A 25,806-nucleotide genomic window follows, 5' to 3' on the forward strand; every position below is an offset into this window, starting at 1 on the left:
TTGTGTGAGCCTCTGCCTTTATGCGTTCTCAGAGATGCTTGATCCATTGACCTACAGGAGAAAGCCTAGGATTTTCTAGTTCTCTCTGCAGAAGATGAAGCCTCTACTTGGGACCCTTTGTCTTTTGGGGATCCTGATTCCTGAGGGGCTGGGATATGATGGGTGAGTGTGAAGTGGGAAGAGGGACTGACTCTCTTGACTTAGATGGTCTAAATAGAAAGCTTTTTTCAAGATCATACACACTGCCTACTCATACACACTGCCATGAGATGAGAATAATAAAGTCTGTGAAAGTTTTATTATTCAACACTACTCTAATAATCTTTGAATAAATGAATAAATATCTAATAAACATTTTCCAGCACAAAATATGATAAATACCAGTAGATATGTCATATTTTATGATTGAAAAAAGGAAATGATAATGAAAATTCTATATCCTTCATTTACAGTTTCACAATTGGTAAATCAGATTATTCTAATTTTTGAAAAAAACGTTTAAAGCGTTTAAAATTTCACCAAGATATAGTTACTGCTAATATTTTTGGATAGATAGATAATTATGTATTCAGTAGTACTGCCAGAATTTTTTAGTTAAATTATATTGTAGGAATTTTCCTATGACATTCATAATACATTTAAAACATATTGCAACCACGAATAATATTCCATCATTGCTACCCTGTGGGGCATATGGTTGATTTCTACTTTGCCATTTTTACAAATAATGCCATAGTTAGCATCCAATCACATGAAAGTTTTTTGCAAATCTTTGATTATTTCCTTAATATAAGTTAGAAGATGAATCCCTGGGTCAGAAGCTGAGAAAAATGTGAGAATCTTGCTATGCATGGCTAAATTGCCCCCTAAAAAAGTTGCATCAGTTTGCATGTGAAAATACTCAGTTGATTTACTTTGCATTTTGTTGATTTCTAATAAAGTTAAATGTTTTGTCTTGATTATTACTCATTTTATTAGTTTATAAAATGTCTGCTTTTATTATTTGCTTATGTTTGTGTTCTTTCCTATTCATGATGCAGTAGAACTTCTCTAAATATATAATGTATATTGAATTCTGTGTGTGTGTATGGTATAGTTTTCATATAAAATGTATATTTTCCTTTGTTCACACATAGTTCATCCTGTTCATTTGACATATATCACCAAGCATGCGTGGTTATAGATAGTATTTTTTCTTTTGCTTTATAGTTAAGAGAATCTTGCAACAAACTTTCATAGACTAGGGAAATTTACTCTGATTGTTGCCCCGATGAATGGTGCAACCTCAGCTTATCTTTTAGCTTGATAGTCTGATTTCAAATATAGAAAGAGAGCCCACGATCTCCATGGCACTAAAATCTGGTTGGACATTGCCATCTAATGTTTTCCATCAGTTTGCTTGGTTTCATATAGATACTGCATTTATCTTTCAGAGATTATTTACAAACTAGAGACAAAGACTTACATATATATTGCAGGGCTTTGACTGGGAAAAAGAATCACCTTGCTTAGAAGTATCAAGAGCCTTAAAACTTATACATTTGTTTGAAGTAGTAAGTATCCCTGCCTCTGGAAACTTATTTCGAGAAAATAAACTAAATATGGAAAGAGTTTTATGTGCTGAGATGTAGCTTTATTTGTAACATAAATATTACGTAAAATATTATAATACTTGGAAATGACTTTAATGTCCCACATTAGATTATGTAAATGTTTACATGTGATATATGACAATGGAATACTATTTATCTATTAGAATAATGATTATGAAAAAATGTTGATAGCATGAGAAAAGGCATGTTTTATGCTAAAAACAATGCAGAATAGAAAATGTAATAAGATACTTAGAAAAATAAAAGGAAAAATATGTACCAAAATGGTCATTGTTATAATTGGTAGTGATTTCCCCCCTTTTTCTTCAACTATTCTTCATTTTGTGATTATTCTTTAATGAAGATTTTAAAAAAATGTTTTTCAAACCCAGGTTAGCTTATGGAAGTGATGTGGCTCAGGTAGTGGAACTCAGGCAGGATCACTAAGGATAACTTTAGGATAACTAAAGTGCAGCTTCTGACTGCACTTGGGGAAAACATTTAAAATCTGCTAGTCTTGGTCCTTAGTGGTTGTTTGCATATTCATTATTATTTACTAATAGAAAATATGTCCATTTTTAAATGGCTCTGACCAACACAAAACATAGGTTACTTGTCATTTTTGTTACTCTATCCATTACATATGATATAATAATAGTCTAGAAAACCTATGATTAACAAAGATTATGAGTTTTGTAATCTTTCTTTCAGCATTTAGGGAGGTGGACTTATATATATTGCACACTCCCAATGAAAGTGTAAATCTGTAGAATGAGCTGGGATTTAGCAATATGAACCAAATGCCTTGAAAATACTCATTATCTCTGGCCCACTAATTCTCCTTCTTAGAATGTAACTCAAGGAAATAATTAGACATGAGCACAAAGATTTATGCAAAAAGTCATTAACTCCAGAATTATTTACAATAGCAAAAAACCAAAAGGGGAAATAGATTTAATACCCAGCATAGATGACAATGTTTAATAAATGATGCTATGTAATATATACCTGCTGTCAAATATTATGCAGTCATTAAAATTAATGTTTATAAAAACTTTTCATTGATTTGAGGGAATGTTTCTGAAAAATATGCAATACAAGGAAGTGAATACAAAATTATATGTAGACATAATCTGCACTGTGTTTAAGAAAAAGTATGCACAGATAAAAGGCTGATGTGAAATATGCCAAAATATCAATAATGACTCAGGGAGGTGGGATTATTGAAGATTATTCCTTCCTTCTCTTTTCTATTTTTTCCCCCTCCATACCTTCTAAATTTTCCATGATAAGTGTATGTTAATTTTAGAAGAAGAAAAAAAAGTTTGAAAATACATTACTATCATGAAATATTCATATAACTGTATCCTTCCTACGTATTGAAAATACAAAATTTGCCTCAGTGTTCATTAGATTTTTGCCTCTTTATACATTCCAATCAAAATTCCACTAGACTATCTTAGATCTACAGTGTTTATTAATAATGTACCCAAGGATCATTTTCTCTGTTAAACATTTTACAAATTCCTATTCAAAAAGAATACACAAAGTACAATAATCTTTTCATTTGATTGGTGAGATGAGACTGGTGATAATTTGAGGGATTAGCTAGCTTTTCCTACCTCTGCATGCATTATGCATTACCCAAGAAATTGCCTAGAAACAAGGAATTGCCTTTTCTAAGTATATGGTTTAAACATTGCTTGAACTAAGTATTTGGGTTTCTGAGATTTAAGTATTGTCTTTAATCTCATGTAAAAATGATAAGCATTCTTAATAGCAGAGATTTTCACTCAGATCCCATACAGTTCTCTTTTTTTGCATGTTACATTGGACCTCATCATCCAATGCTCACACATTTGGCAGATATTAGCAGGGGGAAAACCAAGTATTGGTTCTTGAGGGTTTCCAGTTACTGTTAGTTTCTTCCATTCTATATTGTGGAATTGCCGGAGAATACCAACCCAACTGAAACAGGAATTCACTGGGACCAGCCCTGCTTTTTGTGTAATTCACTTTCTTACTCCACTGAGTAGGTAACTATGATAAATAAAGATCCAAACATTTGCTGAACTATATGAAGGATGGAATAGAGTCGCTCTGAATAGCCACCATCTCTGTCTCAAAAGTGTAGTAAAAGGCCTCTCTGATAATTGCATTTCTGGGCAGGACAGGACAGGCAGGACAGCCAATGTGAGGAAGGATGAAGGGATGGCTGAAAAGATGTCCTTCTCAGTTGCTTCATTTCTTCTCCTCTCTCCTTTCTGAAAGAAGCATTGGAATTGTTTTCTTTATTGTGTGACTTTACAATGCTGATACTTATTTTGCTTTCTTTGTAGTCCAAATCATAGCTGGACAATTTTTTATTTTTTATTTATTTATTTTTTATTTTTATTTTTTTGGACAATTTTTTAAATGGGCTAATATTTTATGCTGATTCTCTAAGGTATAATAAAAGCATAATTTAGCTTATATAACAAAATCTTCAGAACAAAACAACAACCTGAGATAATAAAAGTTATCTTAAGGATTTTTGTCAGGATTAAATAAGTGTATATATCAAGTTTTTTGAACAGTGCTGGCATGCATAATTACTAGGACAATGTTGGTTGCTATAACTGACTGCACTTGAGCTAGGAATTCTCCATCCCTATCTTCAAAACACTTAGTGTACCATTTAATTGGTAGTCAATGAGGCAATTTTCTTATCATACTTTATGCCTTATTTTTTAATGGCTGAGTTATTTTGTTTTTCATGTATTTATTTATATTTATTCCCTTAAGTAGATTTTAAATTCTGTAAGAAAGAAATCTACTTTTCCACTACTATTATCTATTACTAATTTTGCCTATAGTACCAAGAGTACCAACCCCTGGTTATTGAATGGATTAAATAAGATGAAACTATAAATGCTTTTATCAGTTCCTAGCATATAGCACTCAATAAAGGTTAACTGGTATCATAAAAAATATATATTTTCTGATTATTTGATAAAGACATGAACTATGCTCCTGAAAATTTATATGTAGATTAAATTTTTATTAATTTAAAGACACCAACGGTTGTACATATTTTCTTTTTAAATGATTAGATGTTTTGTCAATCAGCCTCAACATATTGCTTCCACCAGTATGTGTATTTTATACTAGAATTGCTTTCTCTGAATGAAGCACTCTTGCTTATTTACAAAAAAATTAAATGAATGATAATTATTAGAAATAAATCCCTGAATAACATGGAGAAACATATTGTTACTCAACTATTATATTTTTAATAACATTTGCTTCTTTTAATCTCCTTCTAAAATTCAATTTCATTATTTTAACTGATTATTTAAACAATCTTTTCTCATGAGATTTTCATTTGAACAAGGTACATAAGGTAAAATTCATTCAACAATGTAATAAAACATTTACAATTTTGAGGATAAAGAACTTATTAAATCAAGAATAACATTTCTTATTAATATTAGTAATTTTTATAAATATTAGCAGCAATTAAAAATAATAAATGTAGTTCCAAGTTTAAAGTCATGGAATTGTGTAGGGAAATTGATTTCTATTATAGTGGTACATGATGCTAAATGAACCAAATTAAAAAACTAAAATCTAGTCAATACATTTACTGGAGTTATGTAGCTATAAATGGAACTTGAGTTTTAATTAATTCTATCAAAATATTTTGTGGTTTGGTATTGTTTGAAGACAATTCCACTTAGGTGACTAAATTATTCTCCATACAATTTATTTTAAACTATTGTAACTGAATAGTGTTTTGCTTTGCTTTGTTTTGAACTCCTGGTGTGTCTTAACACTTATTAAGTATTAACTAGGTGTCAGAATTGTGCTAACACTGTAACATGGATTAATTTATTTAATCTTTGTATGAATCTTTTGGAAAGGTATGGTTATTCCCATTTTACAGATAGGAAATGAAGGTTTAAGGAAAGAGAAGATATAATATCACAAATATTCAGGGAGGAAAAATGAGAAAATAGATAAAAGTCATTGAAACATTAATTCAATCTCTGACACATATCCTTGCAATGCAAGGTCACTATCCAAATGTTCACGCCACAGCTTCTCCAAAGGCTCACATCCTGCTGCTATTAACATAGTAATCACTCCATACATATTTGTTGGGTAAATGAATTATCAGCTAGTATGTGCTAATAATGAAAATATAATCCTAGTTCTTGACTAAATAAAGCCTTTTAGCTAGGGAACTAAAACATTCATCAAACATTTGTGTAGCATAGAGAGAAGGTACTAACTGTATGACTTACTGGCTCTGTGACTGTTTGCAAGTTACTTAATTGCTCTTGGCCTCAGTTTCCTAATTTATAAAACATGGATGATGATGCTTCACAGGGTTGTAATGAGAATGAATTATATAAGGCGCATTAATATGTTATCTTAAGTGCTGACACAATATCTGGCGTAGAGGAGAGGAGTTGAATAGTTTTAGTTAACTATTTGCTGGGATGCCTGGGTGACATAGTCAGTTGGATATCTGTCTCTTGGTTTGAGCTCAGGTCTGATCTCAAGGTCATGGGATTGAGCCCACTATGGGGCTCCACGTTCAGTGCAGACTCGGCTTGGGTTTCTTTCTCCCTCTCCCTCTGTGCCTCGCCTCCACTCTCTGTCTCCCTCTCTAAATAAATGTAATTAATTAATTTAATTAATAAATAAAATAAACTGTCAAAAGATAATAGACAAGAGGAATGGAATAGTTTTATTAAACTATCAAAAGATAAACAATAAGTAGACAATCTGAATAGGCCTATATCTATTAAAGAGATAAATTTCTTTATATAATTCTTTTTTTAAAAAAGATTTATTTATTTAATTCATGAGAGAGAGAGAGAGGCAGAGACACAGGCAGAGGGAGAAGCAGTCTCCATGCAGGGAGCCTGATGTGGGATTTGATCCTGGGACTCCAGGATCATGCCTTGGGCGGAAGGCAGGTGCCAAACCACTGAGCCACCCAGGGATCCCTCTTTATATAATTCTTAATAATTAATAACCTTCCAAAAAAGAAAGCATCAAGCCCAGGTGGGGTCTTTGACGAATTCTACCAAACATTTAAAGAAGAAATTATACTAATTCTCTACATCTCTATAATCTCTATCAGAAGATGGAAACAAAAAAAAAAAAAAAAAGAAGAAGATGGAAACAGAGGGAATACTTCCTGATGTCTATGAAGTCAGCATTATCCTAATACCAGAATCAGAAAAATAAAATGTATGAAAAACACAAAACAAAACTACAGATCAATATCTTACATGAACACAGATATAAAAACCCACAACAAAATATTAGCAAACTGGGGATGCCTGGGTGGCTCAGCAGTTTAGCGCCTGCCTTCCACCCAGGGCATGATCCTGAAGTCCTGGGATTAAGTCCCACATCGGGCCTGTGTATGTATGGAGCCTGCTTCTCCCTCTGCCTCTCTTTCTCTCTGTAAATAAATAAATAAATAAATAAATAAATAAATAAATAAAGTCTTTAAGAAAAATTAGCAAACGGAATCAACAATACATAAAAATAATTATACACCACAACCACCAACTGAAATTTATCCAAGGTATGCAAAGCTGGTTTCATAGTTGATAATCAACTAATATACTCCATCGCATCAATAGGCAAAAAATAAGAAGTCACATGATACAGAAGCAATAGATACAGCAAAAGCATTTGACAAACACTAACACCCATTCATGATAAAAACAGTGAATTAGGAATAGAGGGGAACTTCCTCAATATCGAAAGGAGCAGATACAAAAAATCTACAGTTAACTTCACACTTAATGGTGAAAAACTAGAAACATTCCTGCTAAGATCAGAAATAAGGCAAGGATGTCCACTCTCACAACTGCTTTTGAACATCGCACTGGAAGTATTTAGATGAATAATGGAGTTAGAAGGTACACAGATTGGGAAGGAAGAAATAAAACTGTCTATGTTCACAGATGACATGACCATCTATGTAAAAAATATGAAAGAATTGACAAAAAAACTGAAATTAATAAGTAATTATAGTAAGGCTATAAGACACAAGGTTAATGTACAAAATTCAATTGCTTTTCTATATACTAGCAATGAGCAAGGGAAGTTTTAAATTAAAAACATATTATCATTTCTTTATCACCCCCCAAAATAAATACTTGTGTGTAAATCTAACAAAATATGTACAAGCTCTATTTGAGAAAACTATAAAACTCTAATGAAAGATATCAAAGGATAACTAAATAAACGGAGAACTGTTTCATATTAATACATAGGAAAGCTACAGTAATCAAGACACTGTGGTATTGATGAAAGAAAAGACAAACAGATTAATGGAACAGAATAGAAAGTTGAGAAATAGACCTCCATGAATATAATTAATTGATTTTTGACAAAAGAACAAAAATAACACAATAAAGCAAAATAGTCTTTATAACAAATGGTACTGGAACAACTGGACATCCGCATGCAAAAAAAAAAAAAATCTAGACACAGACCTTACACTCTTCATAGAAATTAACTCAAATTAGACTATAGACCTAAATATAAAACTCAAAACTAAAAGCCCCTAGAGGTTAATATAGGAGAAAACCTAGATGACCTTGGATATAGCAATGACTTTCTTAATACAACACCAAAAACACAATCCATGAAAGGAATAATTAATAGCTTGGATTTCATTAAAGTTAAAAACTTCTGCTCTGCAAAAGACTATGTCAAGAGAACGAGAAGACAAGACAAGCCAAAAACTGGGAGAAAATATTTGCAAAAGACACATCTGATACAGGACTGTTGTGTTTTTTTTTAAGATTTTTTATTTATTTATTCATGAGAGACACATACAGAGAGAGAGAGAGAGAGAGAGAGAGAGGCAGGGACACAGGCAGAGGGAGAAGCAGGCACCCACATCGAGTCTGATGTGGGACTTGATCCCGAGTCTCCAGGATCACACCCTGGGCCAAAGGCAGGCACTAAACTGCTGAGCCACCCAGGGGTCCCCAGGACTGTTGTTTAAAACAAGCAAAGAAAGAAAACAAATAAAATAAAATAAGCAAAGAACTCTTAAAATTCAGTAATAAGAAAATGAATAACCTGAGTCAAAAATGGGCAAAACACCAGAACATACACCTTACCAAAGAAGATATACCCATGGCAAGTAAACCTACAAGATGATGTTCAACATCATATGTTATTAGGGAACTACAAGTGAAAAAACAGTGCAATACCACTACACACCTATTAGAACGGCCAAAATCCAGAACAGGGACAACGCCAAATGCGGATAAGGAAGTGGAGCAACAGGCATCCTCATGTGTGGCTGGTGGTAATACGGAATAGTACAGGCACTTTGGAAGACAGTTTCTTGGACGGTAGTTTCTTACAAAACTAAACACACTCTTACCACATGACCCAGTAATCATGTTTCTTGGTATTTACCCAAATGAACTGGTAGCTTATGCCCACACAAAGCCCTGCACAGATGTTTATAGTATCTTTATTTATAATTGCCACTTAAGCAATTAAGATGCCCTTTAGTGGGTGAATGGATAAATAAACTGTGGTACTTCCACACATTGAAATATTGTGCAACTTTAAAAAGAAATGAGCTAGTAAGCCATGAAAAGACATGGAGAGATGCTAAATGCATGTTACTAAGGAAAGAAGCCAATCTGAAAGGCTACTCACTGTATGATTCCAGCTACATGACATTCTGGAAAAGACAAAACAATGGGAACAGTAAAAATATCAGTGGTTGCCAGTGACGGGTGGGGGGTGGGTGGGAATGGACAGACAGAGCACAGAGGATTTTTAGGACAGTGTGACTGTCCTCTGTGATACTACAATGGTGGATGCATGTCATTATATATTTGTTTGAACCCATAGAAGGTGCAACACCAACAGTGGACTTTGTAAATATGTAAACTATGTAAACTATGGACTTCGGTAAATAAAGATATGTCTGCCAATGTAGGTTCATTGAATCCAACAAATGTTCCACTGTGGTGTAGGATATTGGTTGTGGGAGAGGTTGTATGTGGAGGGGGACATTTTATATATATATATAAAATGTATTTACATACAAAATATATTTTATATATATATAAAATTTGTGTTTGTATATTTATATCATATATATTATACATAATATATATGATATAATATATATATTATACATAATATGTTTAATAAAAAATAATGATATCTTGCCATTTGCATATGGGTAGACCGAGAGGGTACAATGTTAAATAAGTCAGACAGAAAAAGACAAATACCATGTGATTTCACTCATGTAGAATTTAAGAAACCAAATGAACAAAGAAAAAGAAAAGAAACAAACACAAAAACAAACTCAAATACAAAGAACAAGCTGATGGCTGCTAGACTGGAGGTGGGGGGGATGGGTGAAATAGATAAAGGGGATTAAGAGCACACTTACATTGATGAGCACTGAAAGATGGATAACATTGTTGAATCACTATAATGTACACCCAAAACTGATCAATAACACTGTATGCTAATCATACCTTAGTAACATTTAAAAAAATAATTTAAAAAATATCGTAGGCTCTTCAATCAGGCTGTCCATTATTGTCAGTTATTGTCAATCCCAATAACACTTTCCCTGTGACTCAATTTTTTCATATCTGAAATGGGGGTAATAAGAATACCTATCTGTGTTTTCAAGAGAAGTAAATGATATTTAAATTGCTTGAGTGTCTTGTAATACATTTCAGTTCAATAAATCTTAGCTATTATTTCTTTTACACATTTAAAAACATGTTTATCTACAACATCTTACTGAATTATCCCAGCTTCCCTGCAAGATTGGAATGGCTGTCCTTGCTTCACTCTACAGATGAAGAAACTATACTTTGTGGGGAGACTCAATGGTTGGCCCACGTCTCAGTCAGTAAGTCACAGCAAGGAGACTCTAACACTGACTTTTCTCCTCCAAATCCTGTTCACAGTGCTTTCTACCACCTTTTTCATTAGCTTTCCACTCCTCGTGGTATTCTAGTTTCTTCACTCCTTTGAGTCTGACTTTCTTTGGCAGATCCCTAGCACAACCCAGACGTGAGGTTGTGGAAGAGACAGGGAGCCCGTGGCAGAGCCTGGACACCTATTCCTATACCAGATATCACCCTATGGAGGAGGTAAGGGAGGACACATGGAGTTGGGTGGTGGCCACAGTCTACTGTAGGAGGGGCGAGGGATGATTCACCGGTTAATATCCATTAGGCTAGAGAGTCTCAAAATGTGAGGTTGAGATTTGCCTGTGCACTGAGTTTAAGGGATGGTAGAACATCATCTTTTGATCACCACCATCGAAGCTATAAATCCTGTCATATGAAATAAAAAGGCAAACCACAAGGAAAAGGAGGTAAAGAATCCTCTAGCCAGTTTTGCTCATGTGAACATGGACTAAAATTAACCCTTACTCTTGTTTGTCAAGTACTTAGCTGGTTTCAGCAGGCAAGGCCAATGTAACACATGTGGGTGTGGGACATGGAGTGGAGAGGTCTCGTGATTTAATCACATTTAGCTGAAAATGTGGCATTTCTTGTAGGATGCAAAGGATGCAGGCAGTAATTCTTAAGAGGGGAAGATTTCTTTTAAAGAAATACTCGTATTGCTACTAAAATGAGTTTGGTTGTTTTTGAAACTGGATACAGTAGAAAAAAATTAGCTACTATATATGCATATTTGTGGGGGGTGTGTGTGTGATTTTATGCAAAGCTTTTTTTGAAGTGTAAATTTCTAAACATAGAATTTTTGGGTTAAAGGATAAGCACATCTACATTTTTATATAAATGCACAAGTTGCCTTCCAAATAGGCTTTACCATTTCTTCCCTCAGCATTTGGGAGTATATTAATATTTTCCAGAATTTTTTCAAAGAATGCAAGAATGAATTTACACATTCTTCTGAAACATTAACCCCCACCCCACCCCCCCCAAGTACTGGAGATTCTAAAAATTTGAACAAGGTCCAGGAAGGCCTATGGAAAGCTTATGCTCTAATATCAGAGATAGGTCACACCTGGCTTGGCCACTTGCTCTGTGACCTTGACCAAGGCACTTAACCTCTATGATCCTTGGTTTCCTCACCTGTGGAACAGGAAATCAGTACTGATCTTGTAGCTTTTCTGTGAAAGTAAATGAAATACCCTAGAGTACTTCTGATTAAACAATAGGTAAATAATTGTTGCTGTTACACTGCTGTTTGTAGCCCTCCCAGGGCTTATGGCACCTTCACCTGGCTCAATGCATCAAGAAGCATGCACAATACCCCTGTGAGAAGTTGTCATTCTCTTCTGTTGACAGAACTGAATTGAAAATACTCCACTGACATATTATTACTGTTACAATAGTGCATTTTATCTTACAGATATTCCATGCTAAGATGAATGTCAATCAAGACACTAAGATTTTCAAATAGAATATGTATTATCCCAAATTAATTATGGTTATTCACCATAACTCTTATTGTAAAGGTATTTCAACTCTACAGAAACTGAGTTGTAGGACTATCCTGTCACATGCTGATGACTATCATAATATATCTTATGTTTATGAATTCCCTCAGTCCACTCACCACTACAGAATCCCACATTACTTACTTATGGATGAAGGCATCAGACCCTTCCTTTCCAAGCATGGCATAAGACTTGTAATTAAATCAACATCCATTCAGATCTCCTCAAATGGATCAAAAATTATTAATTTGGAATTGATTTAGAAACTTCTATTGGCATGTTCTGTGAAGGGCATTTCCAGTTCTTCTCTAATCTTGGCTCCATGGGCATTAGCAAAGGATATTGTTGGGGCCCAAAAGGATCCACCCAAATCAGCCTGACCTGAAACTGCTGGCATGATTGGCTGCCACATGGAAGTCTAGAGGTGTGTGGCCATTTGAAGGATGTGTTATTATTGGATGATGTTTCTGAAGCGTTATCAGTGGATTATTGAAACTATTCATTCTCAATAACTTATTTGTGAAGTTCAATAGAATGTTCTAAGATCGAATGGCAGAGTAGATCCTTATGGAAAATGGGAGGGGATCAGCAATAATTCAGTGGTTTAGTCTCGTAGTTTGTTTAGCACAGAGTCGTAATGTAGAGCAAATAGTCCAGAGTTCAGTATCTTAATGAGAGAAGCAGTTATCTTAATTAGAGGCAAGCAAACGATTTTCTTATTGATATCCACAGTCCTCCCTGGCTGTTTCAGATCTATCAGTGGATGATCCAGATAAGTGAGAAGTACGCAGGAGTGGCGACACAGCATTTCCTAGGCATGACCTATGAAACCCGGCCCATGTATTATTTGAAGGTGAGTGAGAGGGCTGGGAATTGCCTTACTTACTTAGTTCACTGCCCGTTTACCACTTTCTGTAGACATGTTAATTTACAAAGCATATTCCCAAATTTGAGAGTTATCTAGAACTACAAAAAAAACCTATTGGTTCTGAAATTGAATTTACCCAGAAATTGAGTGAATGTTGATATGGTAAGCATGGGGCACCTACCTACTTGATTTTCAATGGGCCATCAAATTCTGAGCTGAGTCAGCCAAAAAAGATATCTAAATATTCCCTGTCTGGGGCATATTTTATTTTATTTTATTTTATTTATTTTTTAAGCATTTTTAAAATTTATTTATTCAGAGAGAGAGAGAGAGAGAGAGAGAGAGAGAGAGACTGAGAGGCAGAGACACAGGCAGAGGGAGAAGCGGGCTCCATGCAGGGAGCCTGACGTGGGACTCGATCCTGAGTCTCCAGGATCAGACCCCTGGCTGCCAGCGGCGCTAAACCGCTGCGCCACCGGGGGTGCCCTGGGGCATATTTTAAAGAGTAGAATTTGTGTATAATAAGGAAGCAATAGAGATAAATATATAATCAAACACAGGTACTCATAAAAGGGGTAATTTTAAGAGGGAATAAAGATAAAAGTTAGATTAGGAAATATGCTGGCAGTTTGGAAAATGGGTGAAGCTCTAGGGAAAAAGTTCCTTGAATATGATGGATCCAGTCTGGTCTTTATCTCAATTTGTAAGTTTCTCACTGATGAAGAGGAAGACTCCTCATCAGCCCACCTCCCAGTGGCTTTCAATGAATGGCTGGAGTCTAGGTCATTTACATTCAAAACAAATGTGACTTTGACAAACTTGGGAGTGTTCACTACCTCTTCTCCACCAGTGAGAATCCACACTTGCCAAGTTATCCAACCCATCCCTCTGAAAGAGGAAGAGATCTTTTTGCTGGAGTGAGGCTGAAATGATGTATAAGAATGGCAAGAAAAAGAAAGAAGAAAGGAAAGAAGCCTGGGTTGACTGGGAATGGTGGAGTCTCTAAGGAAGAGAGGGATTTAATGAATTCAGTAAGTATTGCAGGAAATTACGCATTTGGATGCATTCACAGTTTCAGGAAGTTTAAATGAAGACCAAGATTCATTTTTAACACCGTGAACCTTACTTCTGGTATACTTTACCACTGTAAGTGAACCCTATGTGGTAAGGTTTTATAAGATATATTGAGATTTAGCCTCCTGGTTTGTGGCTTGGCCATTTCTGCCTTTATCCATAATTAGAAACTGGTTTAGGGTAGGGAAGACTAGGCTTTGGGTCGGGGACATCCAGAGTCAGCGCATGGGCCTAAGAATAGCCACCCAAGGTACCTGGCAGGGGAGCAAAAGCAGCCATGGAAAGGGTCATAGTGGTGGGTGTCTCTGCCATCACCCCTGCCTCATTCTTGAGATCACAGAGTGGAGGAAGAAAGGGACCTGTAGGGTAATAAAAAACCAAATAACTTGCACAGCAGCTTATGATTATAGCAATTGTTTGGTAACAGAGTGTGAATGTCCCCTTCAGATCAGCCAGCCATCCGATAACCCCAAGAAGATCATTTGGATGGACTGTGGAATTCATGCCAGGGAATGGATTGCCCCAGCTTTTTGCCAATGGTTTGTGAAAGAAGTGAGTGTCTTTAGCTTTCTTGTAATGGTTAACCGTCTAACAAAATGCCTGTCACATGTCAACTATGTAGAAAGCACGCTTCGCTCACAGGTAGGCAATGCAGCTCTCTACTGAGTTACTCCTTCACCCCAAGGGAAATGGAATTTATAAGTAGCTTCACTGAAAACTGAATTGGGTATTATGATCTCTTTTTAGTGGATCCAAAATACTTTGTACTGGAAGGCAAATGTATCTAAATGTAGAAGACAATACATCATGGAAGTCAGAGATGAGTAAAGCCTGGTGGTGCCTTTTTCAGATAGTCTTGGGCAAATTTTCTAACACCAGGACTCCTAGTTTTTTGCCTGCAGGAGGAGCTTGGAATGGCCTTTCCAAGGAGTCTGCAAGCGCAGATGAAGAGATTTACGGTGTGGAAAATACCTACTCAGTGAATTGTTACATTTTAGCTCCACCCTACAAATTATTTTTTGTGTCAGTCTTTACAGAAGCCACAACAGAAAGAAACCCATAAAGAGTAGTTCTCAAAGTGTGGTTTCTAAACCACTAATATTAACATAAGAGAGAACTTGTTAAAAGTGCAAATTCTGGGACTACACCTCACCAACTTCTACAGAGTGGATAAGGGGTAGGGAATGGAGGGGGGAGGAGAGCCAGGCACTCTCTATGTTAACAAGCTCTCCAGGTGATTCTGATGCAAAATAAAGCTTGAGAACCACTACCACAACAAATAGGACAACTGAGGCAGGGTTAGGGAACAGGAAGGTAGAGGTTCCTCATGCAATCACCTCTTATAATTAAGTTGCAATTGTTAGGAAATTGAAAAAAGACCTCTTCCCCCTGAGCATTTCAAATGTTTCTTAAATTTCCAGATTCTACAAAACTATAAAGACAACCCAAGGATAAGAAGATTCCTTAGAAACCTGGACTTCTACGTGCTTCCAGTTCTTAATATAGATGGTTATATCTATACTTGGACAACTGTGAGTACATTGAGCATGGTTCTGGGATGAGTCCATGAACTAGATCCTCACTCAGGTTCATTTTACTGACCTTAGTCATTGTAGCGACGGGAATGTTTTGTGGTCAGGTAAAGAAAGAAACCCCATTTGGGATAAAAAAATCAACTCAATATTGTTAAGCCACCAATCTACATCAAATTTAGGACAGAGAAAGTGGAGGTCTTGTTAGAATTGAAATCCAGCACGTGTTTTTATGTCTGTTTGTTTTTGACATCTTCCCAGTTTTGCAGCCAGACTTAACTTTTCTCCAAGTCCACCTTCTTCCAGTTGGTGGACTTCCTGTCAGATTGGTATAAAATTCATATACTACCATGTAACCACCCAGTTTTAAAGCATGACGGGTACAAATGATGTATAAATTCTAACCCAACTTTCATTTTCCACTGTGATCATTCACACAGGGGTCAAATGTCTCATAAAGTTTTTAGTTAAAAGAAAACTCTCTCTTTAAAATGTCTCAAAAAGAAGATCACTCCACAAACAAGAATCCCTGTTTCTAGAGAGAATTCATTTCTTCCTTTTTCCCTTTGCTCCCCACAAAGTGGTTCCTGGGACCCCTTTTTCTGCAGCAGCTTTTCAGCCTGGGTATTAGTCAAATTCTTCCCTCCAAGCTTGTCTGGAGAAACTTGTCTTTAAGCTCATCTCCACTCATCAGTCTTCTGCTTCCAGAAATGTGCAGAGACCATCACTGATACACCTGGAACAGCCTTTTTCCATCTGCCAGGCTATTTACCTTTCATCTTGTATCACTCGGACATAAAAAATGACTCTCTGAAGCTTTCCCTGATTAAGCAGATCACGTCCACCAGGCACTGCTAATCTGCTCATGAGGAAAAGGCCATACTCCCTCCAAGCTGATGGTTTACATGTAGGTGTGCTTGGGTTGGACAGATGTTCCTGTTATTGGGTGTTGCTGGCCCATCTGTGAGACTAAAAATTATATGCACAAGCTTGATTATGTTAAAGGCAAGTTTTTCCAGACAATTGTAGGGACTATTTTTTATGTTCCAGGCCCACCCACTCATCACCAACACTGTGATTTATGAGACCCTAGGACAGAAGCATTTCTATGTTCCTCTGTTACAGGATAGGCTTTGGAGGAAATCCCGTTCATCCCATAATAACGGCACATGTTTTGGGACAGATCTCAATAGAAATTTCAACGTTTCCTGGTGTAGTAAGTACATGTTTAGTTGGTGACTTGATGAGCAAAAAATGGAGAAGAGAAGCTAGGGCAGAGGTGAATTACTGGAGATATAACCTTCAAAAATAAACATCTAATTTTGCACAGCTCTCTGGACTTCTGGACCAGTGTTTTCACTCTAAGGGAGGACATTACCTATGCAGTAAGAACCAGCAACACTCAAGTGCAGGACCCTTGTCAAGTGGGATTGACTACACATGGGCAAAGAAGACCTAGCTCAAAGTGAAAATGTTTGAAAGCTATCACCTTATTTGTAAATATATAAATTTTCATGAAGAAAAGAAAAATAAGAGAATTATCCTCACAGATTATTTTTATAGCAGGGAAGCAGAAGTAAATAAAGCAAACATTTCCTTCTCCCTAAGGCATGTTCATGTTTCTGAATCTCAACATGCCCAGTGAATCAGAAGCAAATAAGGAGGGGGAAATGGTTAAAGAGCAATCTGGTAAAAAACCAGATGGTATGGGTTAATATTCAGTCTTGGCAGCTGTGTGGTCTTCATCTTTCTGCTTTAGTTTTCTCTTATTTAAAATGTGGTCCATGGTCATACCATCCAATCAGTAGGCCCCTGTGGGGATTTGATGAGTTGTCAGGTAGAAGGGGCTAACGCTAGTACCCTGCATGTACAAGGTGCTCAGCTGCTGGTCCTTATCATCATCATCACTGAGGAGAACAGACCACTGTGTCCTTGCAAAATAGCTCTAATGAGACAGAAGCCATTGAGACAGCCAGACAGCCAGACAGGCTTAGGCCAATAACACTATGTCAGAGCCTGTCCTAGGAACCAGACAAGTGGTTCCCAAACATCTGCTTCAGGGCCCAGCTGCAGGTTTCCATGAAAGATAACTGAAAATGCCATTTCATTTTGCATCCTCTTTGTGGGCCATGGAAGCGGGGAGTTGGTCTCTAAATCTGAATGTCAGCCCTCCTCCCTTTCTGAGTTCCTCCCTGAATGACTGTCCTCATTCCTTAATGTAACCAGAAGGAACTTGGATAAGCCAGGGCAAGCCTCGATGCCACCCACAGATTGCCCTGAGCAGGCAGGGGGTGGGGGGGGACTCCTCGTCCTCCATCTGTTCTAAACTGGTATCATGTTGGCTCCCTCGTGGTTTTCTGGATATCCCAGGTATTGGCGCATCGAAAAACTGCCAGGATATAACATTCTGTGGCTCAGGACCAGTATCAGAACCAGAGACTAAAGCCGTTTCCAGCTTTGTGGAGAGCAAGAAGGAGAGCATCGTGTGCTTCCTGACCATGCACTCCTATGGGCAGCTCATCCTCACGCCTTATGGCTACACGAAAAATAAGTCCAGTAACCACGAGGAACTGGTAAGACCATAGCACGGAGCTTTTACAAAAACTTCCGTGGGACCCTTGCTTTCCTTTCCCTGGTTTCCATTTTCAAGATTTTGGCTCCAGCCCTGCTTTTGTTCTCTCTGCTCTTCCTTATTTTCTTTCTTCTGCTTCTTACACCTTGCCAGACGCCTGCTGGGGAGGCTTCAGGTTAAATGCTGCTTTACCTACATTAATTAACTACCTGTTTCGTAAAGTGTCAAGTTGGGAGACATCTTAGGTATTCGTCTATAATATAAATGAGACGATTATGTTAATAATCTGCAGGAATGTGCTTTCATTTCTGTAAATTCTCTTGAAGCTCCGTTCAGCAATTATAGCTTTTGAACCGTGCTTTAAAGAACTTGCCAGCTGTTAGTGGAATATGGCATATCTAAAATAACATGGCTAAATAATATCTGCTCTCTTCTCTGCTAAACACAATGCTTTATTTTCTTCTAGGCTCTGCTTCTAGTATTTGCTTAGGGATATGTGTAAGGGGAAGTGCCAGCAGAGTCCAAGCCCAGCCAGGGGAAGTGTGCTTTGTTACATCCGGGTCCTCTGAAGCTGTGTTTGCCTGACACAGTTGCTGCATAGGCCTGGCCTCTGCCTTTTCGTGCAGCTGAGGACACAGACACAGACCAAAGGGAGGGTAAATTTAGGATTGTTGTAATATTCGTTATCTTTTTTTAAAACATTATTTTTTTCCCATTTTTAATTACGGTAAAATTTGCATGACCTAAAATTTACCATCCTCACCATTTTTAGTGTTAAATATGTTCACCTCATTGAGCCACTAATCTCCAAAACTCCTTTGTCTTGCACAGTGGGCACTCTATACCCATTAAAACGATTCCTGGTCCCTGTTGCTTCTGAAGGCCACCATTCTCTTCTCATTTACTGAGTTTGACTGCTCTAGATGCCTCATACAAGTGGAATCATACAGTATTTGTCTTTTTGTGATTGACTTATTTCACTTAGCACGTGTCCTCAAGGTTCATCCATGTTGTATCATCTGTCAAAATCTCCTTCCTTTTTATGGCTTAATAATATTCCATCATGTGTATGTATCACATTTTCTTTTTTTTTTTTTTAAGATTTTATTTATTTATTTATTCATGAGAGAGAGAGAGAGAGAGAGAGAGGCAGAGACACAGGCAGAGGGAGAAGCAGGTTCCATGCAGGGAGCCTGACGTGAGACTCGTTCCCAGGTCTAGGTCTCCAGGATCAGGCCCTGGGCCGAAGGCAGCGCTAAACCGCTGAACCACTGGGCTGCCCTCATATTTTCTATATCCATCATCCATCAGTGCATATTTGAATTGTCTCCACCTGTGGGCTACTGCAGATAATGCTTCTATGAACATAGGTATACAAATCTCTTTGAAATGCCACTTTCAATTTTGGGGGTATATAACCAGAAGTAGAATTGATGAATCACACAACAGTTTTGTTTTTAATTTCTTGAGGAAAAAATCATACTGTTTTCCATAGTGACTGCACCATTTTCTATTCTTTTCTATTTTTTTAAAACAAGCTCCTCATGGGGCTTGGATGGAGGCTAAGCTCAATCTGCTCTTGAGCTCACAGAGGTCTGGGGACCCACTGGTTCTCTTATGTGTCCTGTCCTTCTCCCACTGAAACATGACCTGGAGAACACATGTCTGAGCATAAAAAGAAAAAATACTATCAGTCTTTGCTGAAGGGAGCCTTTTCTCCAACAGTCAAGAATATCCAGTAGTACCCCAATATCTTTCTCACAGTGTTTTTGGATATTTGTACTATGTGATCATTTTGTAAGATGTGACAATAACTAACATTTGCTTAGCACTTTACAATTTACAAAGGGATTTTAGGACCATTATCTCATCTGATCTGAAGACAATATAATAACCTCACTTTGGAAATGTGGAAATTGAGACCTTGAATTAGCAATAGACAGTGATTGGTAGAGCCTGGGTTGGAACTCATGTCTTCAGACTCCAGAGGCTACATTCATTCAGTCTCTTCATACTGCCTCTCTGCTCAGAAAGGACTTGCGACTTCTAGGAGCTCCTATCAACTTAGAAGACCAGATCACTGTGTCCTCTTTCCTTCTTTTCTTGAGTCTAGAAATTTCATTTCCTCAGTAAAGGAAGCTGCAGAAACAGAGATTTCAATTGAGAAGCCCAGAACCCATTTTATTTCCCAGTTCTTGTGGTATTTGTGTAGATGTCTACTTTCTGCTTGAAGGGATCTGTGACAAACACAAATGAACCATCAAAGATAGGCCATTATAGATCCTTAATGGGCCAGGCCTTCCGCCAGCCGAAAAGGCAGCCTGTAACCCCTGGTACTTTTATTTATTTATTTATTTATTTATTTATTTATTTATTTATTTAAGAATTCTGTTCTCTTCTTGGCTATCTTGGAAAACAGATATGACCATTTTGCAGACTTTGTATTCAAAGGTGAGAGGGTCTTGTGCTGTTGGTTCTCTGGTTAGAGCCCTCTGGCCACAGACTAGAGGATGTGAAAGGGCAGGAAAGACCTGTGGCACTGAAATTGCCATAACTGGAAGGAACTTGAAGGTGGGAATTACTGAGAACCTGTTAATACCATATGCAGAAATGGGCATACTGAATTGAGAAAGGTTGCTTCAATTCTGTATCTCTTACCAATCTCAGGTGCTGAGGAGTTAGCATAAACATTCATCTCCAAGACAATAAAAAGACAGTGTGAAAATTTTGCCATCTTGTGTCAACCTCATTGAAGCTAGCTAGCTAGCAGTGGTTTTAGGTTCTTAAGAGTAAGCTCTGATAGAGTGCACAAAGACACAGAATCAAGCCAACTATTGGAGGAGATCTCCATTTTTGGTACTATTTACAACTACCAGAGACTAGTAATTAATCTCTATATATTTACAAAACCAAAAATTTGTAGAAATTATGATAAATATTATACGGCATGATAGACAACTTGGCAATCGCTATGTAGGGGAAACATAACTATATATAGCCCTGTTCTAAATTGCTCTGGAAATTAGAATAGCTATAAAAATTCTAATGTTTTAAGTGCTAACATTCTTTCCATTTGAACTCTTCCCATATCAACTTCTAGATCCCATCCCAAGCTCCTTTCTCCCACACACATGCCAGGGCCTTCATCAACCTTTTTGTGTGCCTCCCTGTGAACATATGCCTATAGGAAGTTCTCTGGGAGTTTTAAGGAGGCTTGAGGTCTTTAGAAATGTAAATTATGTATTATGCAAAGGGATTTTTATTATTTTGACTAAAGCTCCTTTGGACTGAGAAGAAGGGCAGCAGAGAAATTGGCACTGTATGGCCTTGTGTTATAGTGTCAAAAGGAAAGGGAAGAATAATTAGGAGGTCCACCCCTAAGGAGAGAAGTCAGAGTCTCTGGATTTTACTTCACCTTCTTGGAAAGGACCAAGTCTATAAGCTAGGGTCACAACTGTATACTTCTCATAAACGTTATACTTCCTACTCCTATTGACCTCCCCATAGTCATTGCTAATGGAATTATTGAAAAAAAAATCAGTATTTCTTGTGTCAATAAAGAAGAGGAAACTAGGAATAGGAAGACTGTTTCCCATCCCACAGGATTTGAAGGAAAGGAAGTACATAGGATAAAATAAGTAAATCCGAAGAAAGAAGTTGTTGTCTGGGGTGAACTGCAGAAGACAAAAAAAAAAAAAAAATGCAAGAGCCATTTGGACAGAACATATAGCCTGGAGCTGATCCACATAACCCAAATAAAAGTTAAGGTCCCACATGGACCACTTAGCATGGAGTTTCATTCAAAGAAATGCAGAAACATATGGGAATTAAAAATAATTAAAAGCAATTCATGTCTCTAGCAGACTTCAAAAGGGAGTGTAGCTGGTAAATCATAGCAACTCTTTCCCCCTCCCTGCCTCATGCTCTTCATTTCACTCACAGATAGCAACTACTCTGATCCTTTCTCTTCACCATTCATTTTCATTTCTTTAGCAGGATTTCTCTCTCCAGAAATCCCCTTTCTGGTGCTCTTACTATTTTCTCTTCTATCTACAAAGAGCTCCTATACCTCTTTGCGGTGTTAATGATTCAAACCAACTTTATTTCATGCATTTCTTAAGCCCTTCCTACCTATCATGTCAATTCTGGACAACATGAGTCCAGGAACTAAACCAGACTTAGAATCTTTTACTCAAGAAGAGAGAGAGAAGGTGAATGGCCCAAGACAGAATTCTCAGTCGTGAGTAAAGAGGAAGCAAAAATCTTGAAAATGTGTTCAATGTGTTCACCACACACAGAAAGTCCCAAATGCCCTAAGGTTGCTGCTCACAGCTGCTGTACATGACCTACCACCGCTTACTCCTTTTTCTATTCTTTCTTTTAAACTTCAGCATGCCTATCCCTACTCTTGCCAAGTACCACTCTGTCATACCTTAGGATTCAGTGGGACAATGCAGGACCAGGAAGGAAGAGATAAGGTTTAAAGTTAGACTCATCACTAGTCAGAAGTTAGGGGAGCCAATGTACCCCTAAGCCCAAGAGCAGTTGGGCTACCTTAAGGGTTAAAGAAAGCAAAGGTGGAGCATGGTCCAGGCAGGGAGTGGCCAAGGGGATTTTGGTGATGTTTGTGTAAAATCAAAGGGGAAGTATTAGGGAGTCTGGAGTGGGGAATACCTGGAGAAGACTGACAGGATACGTGAGGAAATTTATCAGAAAGTTAGTAAACACAGCCAATACACTTGAATCTCTCAGTGTCAGTGGCTCTGATCTCAGGAAAGGGTCTGCAGAGAGCAAGGCTGGGACAATAGAAATCATCCAGTTCTGAGAGTTTCCAGTGTACTCAGGTGACGGGTGGTAGACATGGGGAAGGGTGTAGCTTCCATCTCTGAAATTCTGTAAGCCTGAGACATAAATATCAAATACCTATAAGGAAAAATAAAAAGGGAGTTATAAGAGTATGAACAAAGGGCCATGGGGCGGGGGGAAGTGGGGAGAAAGAGGATTTAGTTGGTGTAATGAGGAAAGGCTGAGGAAAGGTCAGCATTTGAAAAAGTCCTTTGAGGTTGGGTAGAAGTTCAGTAGGCAGAGAAAAGGGGTAAGGCATGCCCAGGTAGAGGGAATATCCAGAGAAAAGGTAGAAAGTCTGAGGAAATGGGCATGTCTGGGGAACAGTAGGAAATCTTGAGTTTGGCTATCATCTAGGGTAGGATATAAAGAATATGGTGTTGGAAAGGTGAGTTAGGGTCACATCATAAAGGATCTCAAAAATGAAGCTGAGAAGCTTGTGATTAATTCAGTGGGCAATTAAGAATAAGGCTCTTCAGCAGGATCATGATCATAGTTCTACTCTATAGAAGTTTACCTGGAATCCAGAGGAGATCAATTGGGATAAGGACTGATGAGAGGAAGGGAAACATACTAGAAGATGACAATAGTCCATTTTTGAGGTAATGAGACTGTAATAGGGTGATGGCGCTGGGAATGCAACTTGGTAACCATTTTAAAGAAAGAGAGTCAGAGGTGACTGCAGGGTTTTATGTAGATTTGGGGGAGCACGGTAAGTCAGAAATATGGAACTAGAATAGCTTTATTAGGGGCGGAATGATGAAATTGGGTGCGAGTGTGTTGAGTCTGAAGTATCAGAAGGCTACCTGGGTATAAAGGTCCAATGGGAAGTTAGAAAGATGGTCTGGAACTCTGGAGATGGATTTGGACAAAATACCCAACCCTCTGGATTGTTGGATTTATTTTTAACACCAGATATCTGTCTCTGCATTTCCCACCTACAGATCCAAGTTGGACAGAAGGCAGCAAATGCATTGAAAAAAAAGCATGGAACCAATTATAGAGTTGGATCGAGTGCAGATATTTTATGTAAGTCGCTTTTTTTTGCCTCTTCAATAGTATCTAAGGCACAAAAGAAGCCAGCGGACTTTGGGGAGTGCGGTGAGCAGGAGAGGGACGGAAGAGCTCCTGCGGTCAACAGGAAGTTGTGCAAATCAAAATGACCAAGGAGAAAGGGGAGTTTGTGCAAATCCAGAATTATGCTCTCTAGGGATAAGGTGTGAGCTAAAAGAAAAAATGAATACACTGGCTCAGACCAGAACTCCCTCTGGCTTCAGTTAAAAAGAGCTCGCAAGTGAGAAGGTACAGGAGTTAGCGGGAAGAATGTTTTCCTGTGACCCTTGGTCGGTTGATTCAGTTCTCAGAGGACCTGTCAGGCTGAGGAAGCAAAGCAGGTAGGGCCTGGAGAAAGGACCTAACACAGAAAAGAATTTAGTTAAAAGGACACTGCACTGCTTTCCTTCATCCCCAGCCACCACCTCCTCCACCCACCTGTGGACCACCTGGATAATATTTGCATAATATTAGTCCTGTTGCTCATTTTGCCTCTGTTCCTTTATATGTCAGCTCACTTGCCTTGTAGGACTAGGTTGTCTAGTCTTTGATTCAAAGACAAACTTAGGCAGCTCTCTGCTATGTGCCAGGCCTAAAGCTAGGTATTCTGGCGGGGGGGGGGGGGGGGGCAAGGGGAGACAGAGAGGCTAAACGAGATGGGATTCCTGCCCTACGGGGGCTTCATATCAATAAGAGGGTTAAGACAGCTCTCGGTGAATCTTTATTTTTTTTTTAATTTTTATTTATTTATGATAGTCACAGAGAGAGAGAGAGAGAGAGAGAGAGAGAGAGGCAGAGGGAGAAGCAGGCTCCATGCACCAGGAGCCCAACGTGGGATTCGATCCTGGGTCTCCAGGATCACGCCCTGGGCCAAAGGCAGGCACCAAACCGCTGCGCCACCCAGGGATCCCTCGGTGAATCTTTAATATGAAGAAATGTACTCATTTGCTGCCTTGAACCTTTATTCCCAGAAATAGCCATAGAAACCTGTCTTTTCACAATATAACTTCTACCTCTGCCTTCATGTTTTCATTTGTAGATGCCACATCAGGTTCTTCAAGAGACTGGGCTCGGGACATTGGGATCCCCTTCTCATACACATTTGAGCTCAGGGACAACGGTACATATGGATTTATTTTGCCGGCAGCTCAGATTCAGGCCACCTGCGAGGAGACCATGGAGGCTGTGCTCTCGGTCCTGGATGATGTATATGAGAAATACTGGAATTCAGACAGTGCTGGCAAGGTGACACCTGCCACGGTGGTCCTGGGCCTGCTAGTGTCCCTGGTGTCTATTTTCTGAGTGCATCCTACCCAGGTCTGCTCAGCCCCAATTACGAGAACGTGGCTACAGGGGAAGTGTTTGTCGGAAGTTAAGGAGGAATCAAATAATTTAAAGATACTTTCCATTTCAATAAAGATGAATCATGTTTGCATTTTCACGTGTTTTGCTGGTAATTAATTTTTCTTACTTTAAAAGAGTATACTGTTAGATGTTGCTATAAAAATGCCACACCAAACCATTCTAAATTTCAGTGGCTCGTGCATCTATAGGTCAGCTGAGAAGTTCTGCTGATCTTGGCCACGCTCACTTGTGCATCTGTGGCCAGTTTCAGGGTAGCTACCCTGGGGCCTCAAGCCTTTTTTTCTCATCTAAATATTTTGAAAAATTTGCTTGTGCTTTTGAATGAGGTTCACTTTTAATTTTGTATTATCGATTTAATAGCAGCATTCAGAAGATGTTACATAATGTTTCTTTATGCCTCTTGCTGGCTTCATGTATTT

At 38.0% G+C, this 25,806-nt stretch overlaps 1 protein-coding gene across 2 annotated transcripts; it reads left to right on the forward strand.

Moving 5' to 3' along the window:
• Positions 1-10: 10 nt before the first annotated feature.
• CPO (carboxypeptidase O) lies at positions 11-25,457 on the forward strand. 2 transcript variants are annotated; one of them, XM_041736977.1, is made up of 9 exons: positions 11-162; positions 10,657-10,756; positions 12,830-12,931; positions 14,468-14,572; positions 15,442-15,552; positions 16,678-16,768; positions 17,923-18,125; positions 23,914-23,998; positions 25,062-25,457. In XM_041736977.1, the coding sequence occupies exons 1-9, from the start codon at positions 95-97 to the stop codon at positions 25,322-25,324; spliced, it is 1,128 nt and encodes a 375-aa protein (XP_041592911.1). In that variant the 5' UTR covers positions 11-94; the 3' UTR covers positions 25,325-25,457. The 2 variants fall into 2 exon arrangements, with proteins under 2 accessions (XP_041592911.1, XP_041592913.1); XM_041736979.1 differs by having other exon boundaries at positions 144-162; positions 12,811-12,931.
• The last annotated feature ends 349 nt before the right edge of the window (positions 25,458-25,806 follow it).

This window comes from Vulpes lagopus, chromosome 22, assembly GCF_018345385.1.
Source record: "Vulpes lagopus strain Blue_001 chromosome 22, ASM1834538v1, whole genome shotgun sequence".
In the NCBI taxonomy this organism is placed as follows: Eukaryota; Metazoa; Chordata; class Mammalia; order Carnivora; family Canidae; genus Vulpes; species Vulpes lagopus.